This window comes from Parasteatoda tepidariorum, chromosome 9, assembly GCF_043381705.1.
Source record: "Parasteatoda tepidariorum isolate YZ-2023 chromosome 9, CAS_Ptep_4.0, whole genome shotgun sequence".
NCBI classification, from domain to species: domain Eukaryota; kingdom Metazoa; phylum Arthropoda; class Arachnida; order Araneae; family Theridiidae; genus Parasteatoda; species Parasteatoda tepidariorum.
The window spans coordinates 66,825,199-66,842,517 of NC_092212.1; the positions used below are offsets into that span (position 1 = coordinate 66,825,199).

The 17,319-nt window shown below is 29.8% G+C and overlaps 1 protein-coding gene across 1 annotated transcript in view; it reads right to left on the minus strand.

Moving 5' to 3' along the window:
- Positions 1 to 6,682: 6,682 nt before the first annotated feature.
- The window catches only part of LOC139426428 (thyrostimulin alpha-2 subunit-like), a 69,346-nt gene continuing 58,709 nt past the window's right edge, over positions 6,683 to 17,319 (minus strand). The window contains exon 4 of the mRNA XM_071185292.1: positions 6,683 to 6,866. Coding sequence (XP_071041393.1) covers positions 6,774 to 6,866 — 93 coding nt within the window. The 3' untranslated portion in view covers positions 6,683 to 6,773. The remainder of the gene's footprint in view (positions 6,867 to 17,319) is intronic.

A 17,319-nucleotide genomic window follows, 5' to 3' on the forward strand; every position in this document is an offset into this window, starting at 1 on the left:
ATACCGGGAATGCTGCAGATAAATGATGATGCTGATCTGAGTGAGGTGTACGAGAGTCTAAGAGAAAAATATCCTCAAATCTCTAAATCNAAGATGGAAACATACTGCAATTTTGTTCTATGATGCCAGTTGTTAACTTCTGAAGTTTTTATTAAAATATTTTTATTCTAAGAAGATTGCAGGTGATAAGAACATTGTTGTGAGGGAATGACGCGAAACACTGGGGACAAAGTTTAAAATATTTATCCTTTTTTTTCCCCTGTTGTTTGTTATTTTTTTATTATTATTTTCACCCCCCCCCTTTTCATATGTCTGTACTTTTCCTTTGTTTTATCTTCATTTCAAACTTTTATAATTTATGTAATGTGTTCAACTTTTCGGGAAATGTGTTGAAATAGAAATATTTTTTGATATATGTCGATACGCGCTTTTCATTCATTTTAACCGAAAAGAATCTATCTTCCAAGTTTTATCGCCAAGAACTCACTTAGCAAAAATGCATTTGCTTTAAATTTATCTCTGTATGTAATTCAACTCGTTAAAAAAGTAATGCCTTAAATATTATTATTATTATATACATATATATATTAACTTTCATTAATGGTATCCCACTTAGGATTTGACAGAATCGTACCTCCAAGTTTCTGTTGTTCCACACAAATTCTGATTCTTTGCAGTATAATAATATAATTTGACCGTCTAATATTAATCCGAAAATGTAATATAAAAACCATCAAAATAAGTAATTATTATTACTATTACTATTATTTCTAACTTATTGATTGAACCAAATTGTAGAATTGCCACGGGCAAATAAAATGCAAAAAGTAGTGTCTAATAAAATTCGAAATTTTATTAAAAGTGTTTCAAATTAGCAACTTCTTATATCATATTTGTTTTCAGTTAACTATTGAAAATGAATGTTTTTACTCTAAAAAATGAATAATTTGAAATGTAAGTCACAGGGGTAGTTACTATTTAATAATTAAAGAGATAATAAATAAATAAATTTTGAGTTTCTACTACTTTTTACAGTTTAGTCGCCTGCAATTCTTAGAAATTGTGACTTAAATTACAAGTTTCCATTGCAATCATTTCTTTGCAGCAAAATCTGTTTTTGAATTGTTTCTTAATCTTTTTCTACAATAAATATCGTGTAGAAGAAAAGCATTAGTTTTACAATTGTCTTACCATTCCTCTTAATTTTCCATTAATGAATTTAAATTGAAACTTAAACAAAACATTTGATTTTTTTCTTCTACATTGTTAAAACTGTCTCTTAGATAATCAAAGCATTCATTTGTTTTAAAATTGAAATTGAAGTGTTCCCTACAGCATTAATTTTCTCATTTTGTTTTAAATTCTTTATTGACTTTGTAAAAATAAATTAAAATATCAGCAACTGTTGGGGGGAATTATAATCTTTTTATTCGGAAGTTTTTTTTTAAATACTTTACAGTGTTCTGTGTTGATGTGTTATAGTCTTAGCGGATTTTATGTATCAAAGCGGACTTTATGTTCAAAGATTTAATACCAGCTAAAAATTTCTAAATTGTTTGTTTTGCAGTTGTAATAAGTGTGCTCACGAATAATACGAGTTTTGCTGTGTTTTAAGCATGAACAGCACAGGTTTTTTTTGGTCCCGCAGTGGACTGATCATGAAGAAACGAGTTCCCAGTAGAACACCGTAGTCAAGCATCACTGACTGTGATCAGTAAACAGGTGGGTGAGCACTTTGATCTGCCTGCGTACGGATCAAGGGTGCGCTGTATCGGTCCTCGTTAACACCAAGAAGGAGTCGTCAAAATTAAACGAAATTTTACATACGTAATACTTTGATATAAGTAAATGATTAGAAAATCAAAGAAAAACCAAATCTCCATTACGGCGTATATGATGTGTATAGTTTGTCTAAGCTAAGAACTCCTCCCGCCACAAAGTCTGAGGCCGTCTGGTGCTATGGAAACAAGAATGGCGCACTTTAGGGAGGGTAGCTTCACTCTAGGACTAACACAATAGTCAGAAGAAAGAGACCCCCTTTCTCTCGAACCACTCCAAAACTCTGACCTCGCTTGAAATAGTCATACCTTGTTACCATAGTCACCGCCACAGGTTCAGACGAATGTCTAGAGGGATTCTTAATTTAGACAAACTATACACACATTGAACCAAATCTCTATTGTGGTGCGGATGACGTGTTTATACACCGAATCAAATCTCTATTGTGATGCGAATGACTTGTTTACACATCGAACCAAATCTCTACTGTAGTGCGGATGACGTGTATGTACACCGAACCAAATCTCTACTGTGATGCGAATGACTTGTATTCACATCAAACCAAATCTCTATTGTGGTGCGGATGGCGTGTATATACACCGAACCAAATCTCTATTGTAATGCGAATGACTTCTATACACATCGAACCAAATCTCTATTGTGGTGCGGATGNTTTATTAATGGTATTCCACTTAGGATTTGACAGAATCGTACCTCCAAGTTTCAGTTGTTCCACACAAATTCTGATTCTTTACAGGTTAATAATATAATTTGACCGTCTAATATTAATCCAAAATTGTAATATAAAAACCATCAAAATAAGTAATTATTATTACTATTACTATTATTTCTAACTTATTGATTACACCAAATTGTAGAATTGCCTCGGGCAAATAAAATGCAAGAAGTAGTGTCTAATAAAATTCGAAATTTTATTAAAAGTGTTTCAAATTAGCAACTTCTTATAGCATATTTGTTTTCAGTTAACTATTGAAAATGAATGTTTTTACTCTAAAAATGAATAATTTGAAGTGTAAGTCACGGGGGTAGTTACCATTTAATAATTAAAGAGATAATAAATAAATAAATATTGAGTCTCTACCACTTTTTACAGTTTAGTCGCCTGCAATTCTTAGAAATTGTGACTTAAATTTCAAGTTTCCTACGCAATCATTTCTTTTCTGCAAAATCTGTATTTGAATTGTTTCATAAACTTTTTCTAAAATAAATATCGTGTAGAAAAGAACATTATTTCTGCAATTGTTTTACCATTCCTCTTAATTTTCCATTAATGAATTTAAATTGAAACTTAAACAAAACATTTGATTTTTTTCTTCTACATTGTTAAAACTGTCTCTTAGATAATCAAAGCATTCATTTGTTTTAAAATTGATATTGAAGTGTTCCCTACAGCATTAATTATCTCATTTTGTTTTAAATTCTTTATTGACTTTGTAAAAATGAATTAAAATATCAACAACTGTTGGGGGGAATTATAATCTTTTTATTCGGAAGTTTTTTTCAAATACTTTACAGTGTTCGGTGATGATGTATTATAGTCTTAGCGGATTTTATGTATCATAATCCCTTTCAAAGCAATTTCTATTGCAGAAAAAGTTAAACCTTCTAATTAGCACTTTTCTAATGAAGATAGGTGAAGGAATTTTAATGATAGAAACTTTTACTTTTGGTAAAAACAAACATTTCTTTTTAGTTAAGACAAAGATTTAATACGAGCTTAATTTCTAAATTGTTTGTTTTGCAGCTGTAATAATTGTGCTCACGAATAATACGAGTTTGCTGTGTTTTAAGCGTGAACAGCACCGGTTTTTTTTTTTGGTCCCGCAGTGGACTGATGATGAAGAAGCGAGTTCCCAGTAGAACACCGTAGTCAAGCATCACTGACTGTGATCAGTAAACAGGTGGGTGAGCACTTTGATCTGCCTGCGTACGGATCAAGGGTGCGCGGTATCGGTCCTCGTTAACACCAAGAAGGAGTCGTCAAAATGAAGCGAAATTTTAAATACGTAATACTTTGATATAAGTAAATGATTGGAAAATCAAAGAAAAACCAAATCTCCATTTCGGCGTACATGATGTGTATAGTTTGTCTAAGCTAAGAGCACCTCCCGCCACAAAGTCTGAGGCAGTCTGGTGCTATGGAAACAAGAATGGCGCACTTTAGGGAGGGTAGCTTCCCTCTAGGACTAACACAATAGACAGAAGAAAGAGACCCCCTTTCTCTCGAACCACTGCAAAACTCTGACCTTGCTTGAAATAGTCATACCTTGTTACCATAGTCACCGCCACAAGTCCAGACGAATGTCCGGAGGAGTTCTTATTTTAGACAAACTATACACACATTGAACCAAATCTCTATTGTGGTGCGGATGACGTGTTTATACACCGAATCAAATCTCTATTGTGTTGCGAATGACTTGTATACACATCGAACCAAATCTCTACTGTAGTGCGGATGACGTGAACACATTGAACATAATTTATATTGTGGTGAGGATGACGTGTATACATATCTAATGGCGTGAGGGCGCGAACATTTTTGTTTTTAGAAAACTGTTCGTCTATTTTAAGTATTATACATAAATTTATTTATAACTATACATAGGTAAGAAAATAAATGTGCATAGGGGAGAGGGGGTCAATTGTAACATTTTTTGCTTAACTATTTTTAACTAACAAAAAATCCAANTTGTATTCACATCAAACCAAATCTCTATTGTGGTGCGGATGGCGTGTATATACACCGAACCAAATCTCTATTGTAATGCGAATGACTTCTATACACATCGAACCAAATCTCTATTGTGGTGCGGATGACGTGTTTATACACCGAATCAAATCTCTATTGTGATGCGAATGACTTGTTTACACATCGAACCAAATCTCTACTGTAGTGCGGATGACGTGTATGTACACCGAACCAAATCTCTACTGTGATGCGAATGACTTGTATTCACATCAAACCAAATCTCTATTGTGGTGCGGATGGCGTGTATATACACCGAACCAAATCTCTATTGTAATGCGAATGACTTCTATACACATCGAACCAAATCTCTATTGTGGTGCGGAAGACGTGTTTATACACCGAATCAAATCTCTATTGTGATGCGAATGACTTGTTTACACATGGAACCAAATCTCTACTGCGGCGCGGATGACGTGTACACATTGAACATAATTTATATTGTGGTGAGGATGACGTGTATACATATCTATTGGCGTGAGGGCGCGAACATTTTTGTTTTTAGAAAACTGTTCGTCTATTTTAAGTATTATACAGAAATTTATTTATAACCATACATAGGTGTTAAAATAAATGTGCATATATAAATAACATTTAAAATATATGAACAGTTTCATAAAAATAAAAAGTGTGCCCCCTCATTCTACGCCTATGTATATTGTTGTGCGGATAACGTGTACGCGTATCGAACTGAAAACTCTGTGCTGCGAATGATGTGTACACACATCGAACCAAATCTTCGTTGTGTTACGGATGACGCGTATACTCGTCGAGTAAAATAAAAAATAGCCTTTAACTATCAAAACTAGAATTTTCAATCGAATACAATAAGAATAGTATTTGATGGTATGTTTTCCTTATTATCAATAGAGCTGATACTTGGGGCGTAGCTCAGATTCGTAGCCTGATACCTATCACATACGTAAGTCATGACTTAAGACTGAATAAGTCATGACTTACGCATGTGATAAGTTAAGATTAGCGTAACTTAGATAGATCATAAGCGTAACTTAGATAGATCGTGATGCGTGAAGTCACAAAACGAGTGTCGTGGCCCCCTGAACTAATAACGCCTCCCTGACGCCGGCCTAAACACATACTCGTAATATTTTGCCAGTGTTGGTTAGCAGCGCCAGAAATTATTAAAACAAATTGAATTTTTGTAAAACTTTTATCAAAACTTAGAAATTACAAAATTTAGCTTTCTGACCTTTAATGTACCTGTTTAAATTAATGTATTAATGAGCACATTTTGTTTTCTAATACTGAAGCTCAGTATCAGGTAGATGATATTTATTCACTAGTTGCAAATTTTTTATGTTGTATGCATTTATAAAATTAGTTATGAAATCAACTGGAAAAAAATGCTAAAAATGTTTCGAAAATTATACATTTTATTTTTGGTGTTATTAATACTCACTCCTAAACTTGCCTAAAAGCAACTTGTCTCATAAGGCATGTTCAAAATATACTTTTAGTGGTAGGATTTAATACAATATAGCTGATTGGCGAATTAACCAGTGGCAGTTTTAAGCAGAGCAGTTTTATCAAGCTGACACCGGCTAATTAAGGCGCTTGAACACACAGGGCATTGCTTGGATACCGACTTAAACCGGCATTCGTACACATTTGGATGCCGGCTAAATACGGCTCACATACACATAGGATTTTGCGTGAATGGCGTCTAAATACAGCCCGCGTACACAAAGTTCATAGCGTAGATACCGAGTTAATACGGCACTCGTAGACACAGGACATCACTTGATGCCGGTTAAATACGGCACTCGTACAGAACGTTCATAGAGTAGATGTCGACTTAATACAACTCTCCTACACACAGGGCATTGTGTATGCCTGTTAATTACAGCACTCGTACACCCAGGGCATTGCTTGTATGCCTGTTAATTACAGCACTTGTACACACAGGGCAGTGCTTGGATTCCGGTTAAATATTTCGCTCGTGCACACAGTGGATCATGAGGTTGACGACTTAATACGGAGCTTGCACCCACAGGACAACAATTGGATGTCCGGCAAATAAGGTGCTCGTAAAGAAGGGGTTAAATATTTCAAAGTAATATTGAAATATTAACCGTTTCCTAAATCTAAGCTAAAAACTAAGTGAACATATTATTAATAATTTTTATTTCAAATCATATAACATCTTTTATAGATAAACAACAATAAATAAGTGTGTTTTGGAATTTCACTACTTGACACATTTTAATTAAGATTTTTTACAGTGGTAACAAGAGCATGTTTTTGCTGATTTGAAAACAAGATCTTTCATTCCACCTAAGCACATGACTTGCACAAAAAGCTGAAACAGAGAAAGAAAATTAATGAAATTAAGTCTACATAAATGTTTTTAAATAATTATCAGAAAAATATGCTCTAGATTTTTAATAAAATTAAATTTTCATTCACAAGTTAGATTACACAAGACCACAAAATTGAAAAATAAAATTACTGCAGTATTATTTATATGTTAAATAATGCATGTGCTATGTTAAATAATATGTTTTTTCTTACTTCAAATGTTTTTAGAAAATTATACAAGTCCTCATATGCAAAACAATATATATATATATATAAACGTAAAAAATGCTACATTTGTTTCTGCTTTCAGTGATATAGTGATAACTTTGGTATTTTCAGTGTGAATTTTTGATGTTTTCATGAGTGTCTACCATCCCTCAAACGAGTTAGTGGGTTGAATTCCCATTCTAACGATAGATGATAGCTGAATATGTTGTAATGATTATTTTGTCAACCTCGCACGGAAGCTACACTAATGGGTCATTTGTAACGTTTTATGGATTTCTCTTTAATTATGATCTAAAGACAATACTAGGACGTGCGCACAGTATATTACTGTAATTTAGAACAGAGAAAAAATTGTATTGTCAGCACCCGACCTTCTCACCACATTCCTCAACCTCCCAACAAACATGAACTTTTCTGGCTCGGAAACTTCCGGGGACATTATACCAGACTTGATTACGAATTATTAAGAAAAGATTGCATGAAATGCAGTTTGATCAAATACAAAGCCATTACCACGGTGAATGGAACCTCACTTGGTTGACACGGAGTATTGGTAGACCAAGTCTTAACCCACCACACTGGCTGTACGATTAACCCATAATGTGTTGGTTATTCTTTCTTTGTGATGTCCTTCTGTAATTTGCGCAATTTGCCTTTTAATTATTGGTTTATTATTGGCTCTAAATTGGCTTATCAATAGTTTTTTGTGTTGCATTTAAGCTTGCCGATTAATATTAGAAAAATAGTAATTGAAGCTTACTCGACTTCGCAAAGTGGTAAACACGTATGATAATTTTATTGCAAAACACTTAGGATTTTAATGATTCAAATAAGCTGTTTCTGGGTATTGTACGGGGAAAATTACTGAAAGAGATATCTAGATCTAGTTAAAATTCTGAAAACTTGTATAGTACCTATCTAGGAAGGATACAAAAGTTTAATGTTGAAATGTCACTCAGATGTCAAAATATGACTACACATAATATCAGCTTAACCCCTTCACTCCAACTTACAATTAAAGTTGAAGTGAATATTCGCTAATAGATGTATTGTAAACTAATAGATTCGTAGATATCGTAGGCTGGTTGTTAATAAATTCGTTAACTAACCAGCGTCCGCAGAAGACTGAAAAAACTGGTCATAAAATTTCCTATAGAACATTGAGAAACTCCCCTCTTCACATTTAAAAAAAATATTTCTATCAGAGAATCTCTGTGAGGGTTTTCTTTTCTCAGAATATTAAATTGGAAGGGTAAAGCAGTGAGTTTTCAAACATCAATTTATATGTTAGTTTTTTTTTAAAGCTTTTTCAGGACGATGATCAGCTATTAAATTCATTTCTATTATTTATTATTTACATTATTATTTTTGTATTCATGAACGAAAAAGAAGTGCTAAAGAAAAGGCATGGTAAATAATTAGCTTGAGGAAAGTCCATAAAGTTTTATTTCAATAATATTTATACTTGTTTATATACTAATCAAACGTTTCCTTGATAAACACATGCTGTTATTGTCTTATGCCACTTCTCAATGCTGACAAGCCTATTTAAGGTAGAGGGATGGGCTTCCTCTTGCTCTACAGGGGCGCCATCTATGGCCAAGAATTCGAATTTCGCCACCCACACATACGTTACCCCGTTTTATAATGAGGACATAATCACTCATCTCCCATCCACTGGTAGTGATTTTGACCTGAACCAGAGCATTATCAATCTCTGATTCAGTACCCCCAGAAGTAATGTTTTGTTATGGGATTTTGGAACCCGACAAATTTAGCATACATCAGTCACCAGTTTTTACACGGGGGTCTTTTCCCATCGCGGATCAACTCACGACCTCTTGGACATAGGTCCAACGTCCTATCAACCAGGCTATCTCGGCCTTAATAAGTACATAAAAGCAATGAATAGATAATTATTTAAAATCACTGATGATGAGGACTACAAATTCTCCATAAATTTTTTTTTCACAGCCAGCAAATCAATCACATTTTTGTAAATAAGAAAGGCTTACTGTTTGACAAAGCAAAGTAGCTTTTGAAAAACTGTATTTAACAATAATAATAATTACTATTATAATAATAATAATAATTAGCAGCAAAATGTCTTCCTTTGAAATCAGTTATGTGGTAAATAGCGGTATAAAACATTCAATGGCATATTCAGTTAAAAATATTCAGTGAAACTAACGCTCTACAAGTCTCAAAACACCTGTTACCGTTCTTTGTAGTTTGTAGTGCTACGCATTACTTTTTGAAAAAAAATGGATTCGTGAGTATTGCTATACCGAAGAAATAAATGTAGCTTGTTGCAGTTTTTTGTACTATTTTTAATGTTAATTTAATAAAGAAACAATGAGGTCCAAACGCAACTAATCTTTCAAATCTGATTGGTGCAAATCTTACTCAGATCCATCAGCGAACGCAATAAAAATGCCCTCAATGCTGTTAATTTTTTTTTTCAGTCTAGTTAAGATTTCACCATTTATGGAAATCACAAATGATTAATAATTCTGCATTCTTTCAATTTCATAACTGATTGTAAATCGAATCCTTCAGCAAAATTCATAACCAATTTTAGTAAATACTATAAGGTCACCAAACAAAAACTTTTTTTTAAATAAAACCGTCCTAAGCAATTTTTTACGAATTTAATCATTCGATACTCATTTTTTCTTTAATTTTGTAATTGAGTCCTAATAATCGAGTAATTGAATCCTAAAGCAAAATTCCTAACCTAAAAATAGCAAAATAGGGTACCACACAATTGGCGCATATTTTATAGGGTTACCACAGCAAGAAGTTAAACCCGTTCTAAGTCATATTTTACGAATTTTATCATTCAATATTCAATTTTTTTTAATTTTGTAATTGAGTGTAAATAGAATCCTCCAGCAAAATTCGTTCCTTTAAAATAATTAACTAGCAACTATATTTTTAATATTCGTAACAATTACAATTTTTTTAAAAAATAGTAGTTGTTAATTACAAAAAATGTAATTCCGATTACTAAATATCAGTGTCCCAACATACTGCCGTGGAATTCAAAAAAGAAAAGGAAAAAAACTGCTGTATTTTGAAAAAAATGGCTCGACAACTATATTCGTTTCGTTGCTAATTATCAAAGTTAAAACGAAATTTCAAAACACTGATAAAAAAAAATTTTGATTTTTAAGAATTTTCTTTTTTGCAATAAATAGCTTATCATACAAAAAAGCCAAAGATGTAAGTATCTCAATTTTTTATTTTTTGTCTGTTACGTGGATTTTACTATAACATAGCAGAACAAAGCTTGTATGCTATTTTAATAATTCCGCCTGTATTATGAACAATTTTTCAGATAATCCTCGCACATCGAAATACTAACAATGAAAACATATGAAATGAAAATCATTTTTGAAACCTAACTACATATTAGTGTATTTCATGGTTTTGTAAAATATAGAAGACAAAGATCATATGGTGTAAAAAAATATTAAAGTTTATGAGATATGTTTGTAAAACGTATAAAGATAATTTCTCTTTAAAGTAATACCTTTCATTTGAAAATATCATTTTCACAGCCCTCACATTAGAAGAGTGAGAAGCTTGTGTTTCGCATTGCATTAAGTGAGTAATTTAAATTATGAATAAATTTATTCAAAAGACATATTTGAATTTCAATCATTATTTTAAATTTCTGCAGCTGATAGGAGATGACATGGAAATTTGTACAGTAACTAAATATGGTAAAAATATTTCAAATATAGTTTCAATCATTATTTTAAATTTCTGCAGCTGATAGGAGATGTCATGGAATTTTGTACAGTAACTAAATATGGTAAAAATATTTCAAATATAGTTTCAATCATTATTTTAAATTTCTGCAGCTGATAAGAGATTACATGGAAATTTGTACAGTAACTAAATATGGTAAAAATATTTCAAATATAGTTTCAATCATTATTTTAAATTTCTACAGCTGATAGGAGATGACATGGAATTTTGTACAGTAACTAAATATGGTAAAAATATTTCCTAAATCTATGTTCCTAACATATATTTGAGTTAATTTTAGATGAAATCAAATAAATTAACCATGAGTACATCAATCAAATATGAGTTAATCAAATATGATAAATCATATATGAGTATATCAATAAAATATGAATAAATCAAATATGATAAACCAAATATGAGTATATCAATCAAATATGAGTAAATCGAATATGATAAATCATATGTGAGTATATGAATAAAATATGGATAAATCAAATATGATGAAACAAATATGAGTATATCACTCAAATATGAGTAAATCGAACATGAATAACTTAAATTATGAATATATTCATTCAAAAGATCTTTGTTCTTAAAGCATATTCGCATTAATTTCAGAAATTAAATGCGCATCCAAATATGCGTATATCAATCAAATATGAGTAAATCAAATATGATAAATCAAGCTTGAATAATTTAAAATTTAAATTATGAATAAATTCATTCAAAAGATCTTTGTTCTTAAAACATGCTTGCGCTAATTTCAAATGAAATCAAATAGATCAAATATAAGTATATCAATTAAAAATGAGCAAATCAAATGTGATAAATCATATATGAGTATATCAATAAAATATGAATAAATCAAATATGATAAAAAAAATATGAGTATATCACTCAAATATGAGTAAATCGAATATGAATAACTTAAATTATGAATATATTCATTCAAAAGATCTTTGTTCTTAAATCATATTCACGTTAATTTCATATGAAATCCAAATATGCGCATATCAATCAAATATGAGAAAATCAAGTTTGAATAATTTAAATTATGAATAAACTCATACAAAAGATCTTTGTTCTTAAAACATATTCGCGTTAATTTCAGATGAAATCCAAATATGCGTATATCAATCAAATATGAGTAAATCATATATGATAAATCAAGCTTGAATAATTTAAATTATGAATAAATTCATTCAAAAGATGTTTGTTCTTAAAACATGCTTGTGTTAATTTTAAATGAAATCAAATAGATCAAATATAAGTATATCAATTAAATAGGAGTAAATCAAATATGAATAATTTAAATTATGAATAAATACGTTCAAGAGACATATTTGAATTTTATCATTATTTTAAAAATCTGTAGCTGATTGGAGATTATATGGAATTAAATATGGTAAAAATATTTCCTTGCTCTTTGTTCTTAAAACATGCTTGCGTTAAATTCAAATTAATCAAATATGTGGTCATATTTTTATAACATTCGACTATTTTAAAAAGAAACCTGTATCAAACTTTGCTTTTTGCCATTTAAGTTAAAGTCATTTTACTTAAGCTTCTGATTATTTGAGAAGTATTAGAAAAATTTATATTCAAAGAAAAGAATCACTGTAGCTATAAAAACATTTCTAATCTAACGTTTTTTTATTTCTGCAAAATAGAGATCCTTTTAAAAGAAAAGCTCAAATCGTATTGAATTTATTTGAAATTTTTGTATGTTATTATTAAAAATATTATTCTTATTTGATATGAGACTTAACTGTATTTTTTAACCTAAAAGCTATTAGAGTAAATCAGCATATGAATTTAAAGGAGATATTAATGTTAGAGAAACTTCAGAAGTACTTGGTTTAATTAAAATATTCGTTTTGAGAAAACTTCTTAGTTTTAATGAAATTTTAAACTATTTAGGCGAATTCGGATATGCTTATTAATTTCAATGTTTGAATAAACTTTAAACAATGTAGGATAAGCTTATTAAAGAGTAAACTTTAAAATTATTTGAGCAAATAAAAACACACGCTCTTTTTTTTTTTTTTTTTTTTNTTTTTTTTCTTTTTTTTTTTTTTTTTTTTTTTAGTTTTTTTTTTCTAAAAATACGCTCTAGTAATATCAAGTGCTACTTAATGGATGAAAAATAATTTAAGAATTAAATATTTTGAATTTAACCTTTTTTAAAATCTTTGTTTCTCAGATTCCTTTTTAGAGTTCAATATTGAAATTTTATCAGAAGAAATGTGATTCTTTTTACAATCATATTTTACTAAAGCGAAAACAAAATCCACAAAACGATTGCGAAACTGAAAAGAAAATTAGTTAAGGTATCTATAAACAGTGGGATGCTTTAAGACTTAGTGACAAATATGAAAAAGAAAATCTAGGATTTCCTACATATTAGTATGAATGAAAAATTAACTATCTAAAAAAATCGATTTAATGACCTCATTTTTTTACGCTGCTGTGGACGATACTCGTGTAATTGGATGATTAACATTTTTTTACAGTTTATGAAAAATTTGCTTTGAGAATTGCTGACCTCATTTTTAGCACGCTGCTATTGACGATACGCATGTAATTGGATGANAAATTAACTATCTAAAAAAATCGATTTAATGACCTCATTTTTTTACGCTGCTGTGGACGATACTCGTGTAATTGGATGATTAACATTTTTTTTACAGTTCATGAGAAATTTGCTTTAAGAATTGCTAACCTCATTTTTATCACGCTGCTATTGACGATACGCATGTAATTGGATGATTAACTGTTTTTTAAACAATTTATGAAAAATTTGCTTTGAGAATTGCTAACCTCATCTTTTTCAAGCTGTTGTTGTTGATAAGCATGTTATTGGATTATTAACTTTTTTTTAAACAATTTATGAAAAATTTGCTTTGAGAATTGCTAACCTCATTTTTATCACGCTGCTATTGACGATACGCATGTAATTGGATGATTAACTGTTTTTTAAACAATTTATGAAAAATTTGCTTTGAGAATTGTTGACCTCATCTTTTTCATGCTGCTCTTGTTGATAAGCATGTAATTGGATGGTTAACTTATTTTTAAGCAATTTATGGAAAATTCGCTTTGAGAATTTTTGACCTCATCTTTTTCAAGCTGTTGTTGTTGATAAGCATGTTATTGGATGATTAACTTTTTTTTAAACAATTTATGGAAAATTCGCTTTGAGAATTTTTGACCTCATCTTTTTCACGCTGTTGTTGTTGATAAGCATGTAATTGGATGGTTAACTTTTTTTAAAACAATTTACGGAAATTCGCTTTGAGAATTGCTGACCTCATCTTTTTCACGCTGCTGTTGTTGATAAGCATGTAATTGGATGGTTAACTTTTTTTTACCATTTATGGAAAATTTGCTTTGAAAATTGCTGACCTCATTTTTTTCAAGCTGCTATTGACTATACTCATGTTATTGAATGATTAACTTTTTTTTTTACAATTTAGGGGAAAAATTGCTTCAAAATCAAATTCAATGTTAAGTACTATCTTAATTCTTACTCTTAATTAAATTATATTAAAATATATTTAAAACCTTTGAATAGAAAGTAGAGCAAATAGTAACAATCATTAGTAAGTAGTTAATTTATAAATATTCTCAATCCTTGGTTTTAAAATTATCTTTTTCTATAGAATTGCTAACTATTAATACATTCTTAATCGAAGTTAAACATCAATGTTAATGTATAACGCTTCTATCAAGCATGAAGACTTAATATTAAGTACTTTTTTATTTTCTAAAATTTGAAAGATTTTCCTTACTTGGCATATTTGCATAACATTTAAAGTAAAATTATTCCAACCATGAAAAAAATATTACATAAAAATTCAGGTTTAATGTCACTTGAAAAATAATGTAATATTTCAGAATTATGATGTATTTTTTAAAGAACATTTAAATGAAAATCGTATATTATTCAGTAACTATGTATGCAAATAAAAGAATCAAAAATTATCTATTAAATTATCACTAACATTAGAATAATGGAAATAATAAATCATATTACTTAAAAGTAGCACGGAAGTGAAATATAACTATATCTAAATATATCTATCTATATATAACACAATAAAGAGACAAAAGCAATTATATATGCTTGATATGTTCTATTTTCGTTTCAATTTTTTTGATGCTCCTCAAACTATTGTACTGATATATTTCCTTTGGCTATATAAATACAATGTTAGAAAGCACTCTTTTTTGCTGATATAATTGTGTGAGCTGATGTTGAGATTATATCTATCCTCTTTTTTCGGCTTTTTAATTTAATTTTTTTATTAATTTTTAAATATTTTTAAAAACCACTTTATTGATTAATAATTTTTCTTCTTCTTCTCTTTAAGACCATATACTTTTTCCCCATGTTTTCTTTGGTATTTTATCTATTGTTCTATTGTAATAGAGTTTTAAGTATTTTGGATCAGTGACAATGCAATGAGGAATTCAACATCCAAAAATTTATTTCGACATGCGATATTTATTTGACAAAATATTTTTCGGCCACAAACTAAATTTACTGTAGAAAAAGTGTTTAAATTGAATACTTAATCAAATAATCTTAATCAAAGTAATACTTAATCAAGTACTTATTCGAGATAAACGAAAAAGCTTTTTAAAATTTAGGAATGAGACTACTGAGGAAGACTACTTAAAAATATAAAAACCTGTTTAATTGTCGGAAAAAAGCAAAAAAGAGTTGATTATAAGAAACTCCTCCAAATTTTAATAGGTAATCAAATTGATTTTTATGTAAACAATATTCTTACATATTGTACGTAAAATCGTACAATTTTAGATGCGTACGTACATAGTATATACGTGCTATTATCGTAAGTTTATACATAGTATGTACTTAAGTACATTAAAGCATGCAAACGTAGAAACATTATTTTCATATATATTGTCTATGTATACGAAGATACAAAACATTGCATTTTCGTACAAACTAACATACATGCGTACATGTATCATAAATGCATAGAAGAAAACTACTTAAAAATATAAAAACTTGTTTAATGGTTGGAAAAAAGCAAAAAAGAGTTGAAAGATGATTATTAGAAACTCCTCCAAATTTTTCTTACCAGTGATTCGGTTAATTTCGAATGCGTTTTTGTTTCCTTCAATATTAATTATTAATTTTCGACTTATTTACATGATTATTTTTCATCAGTTTTGATAAAGACTCTACAAAAAGGCCGTAGCTTTGGAACCCATGCATAAAGTTGCTTTTTTGCCCAAAGGTTATTTTTAATTTTCAAAAATATATTTATTTTCTCTTTTAAACTGTTTAATTTAAGAAGAAATTTAGAAAGACCACTAAAAATATTTAAATGCCCTACAAATTATTTATTCTTGAAACAATTAAGTTTTCTTTGCATGAGTAGTTGTCTAAAAACTTTCACAATTCTGAAATGAGTATGTAATAGTACAATTTTATTCTGAAGTTATTCTTTTCTACTTGAAACTCAAGATATCTCTAGTGAGTGAAAAAGTTTATTATTCTGATGGGTTCTGTCTTATTTAAAATGTATTGCAATACAAAAATAAAGTTATCAAAAACTGCTTTATAGTATTCAAACGGTGTGCAAAATTTAGTATGCATACTAAAATAAAACAAAATAATTTGGATTTCGAGGAGATATTTAGCTGCCTTTTTAAAGAACTCACAAACAAACTTCAAAATTCTAAACTAAAGTTTAGTTTAAAAGACTTAAAATTCTTTTAAAGTTTAGAGAATTTCTTTTAAAAAAAATAATAAAACATGTGCTCTTAATAAAAAATATAAGTCTTGTTTTAACAAATTGCGCCTCTTTAGTTTTACGAGAAAGAGTTTTTTATTCTATTGATTCTCAAAGCTCAATTTTGAAAGTTTGATTAATAAGTTTAATATTATGTTTTCATTCGTTTTCTTAATTGATAAAAATCATTCAGCTATAAATGTTAACGTAAATATATACGATATTCTTTTGCATACTATACACGTTATAGGGCAAAAATTATTTAGGCACCCCAACGGTACGGACACGGAAAGTACTGAGACATTTATTAATATGATGTTGGTCCACTTTTTCTAGCCATGACACAAATGGGGAGATTCTTCGCCAGTTTTGATTGGTGGGCATACAGGACAGGTGACCAGTAGTTTATTTCCAGGCGACCATCACACCTGAAGTAAGTGAGGGTGGTTGATTTGGATGGCTATGTAATCTGAATTCTAATTAATTCTAAAGATGTTCTACTCTTCTTAGATCTAAGAAGGCCCAGTCAAGATTTTGAACACACATTTATAATTTCGCTTAGGTTTCGCTTTGTGAATGAAGCAATTATCCTGCTGGAAGAAAAATGGACCAGGTCAAATCAAGAAAAGCACCCACCTACACAGGCAGGATCAATTTCTTTAAGTGGATCTTCGGTTATCGGCCAGGTAGTATATATAT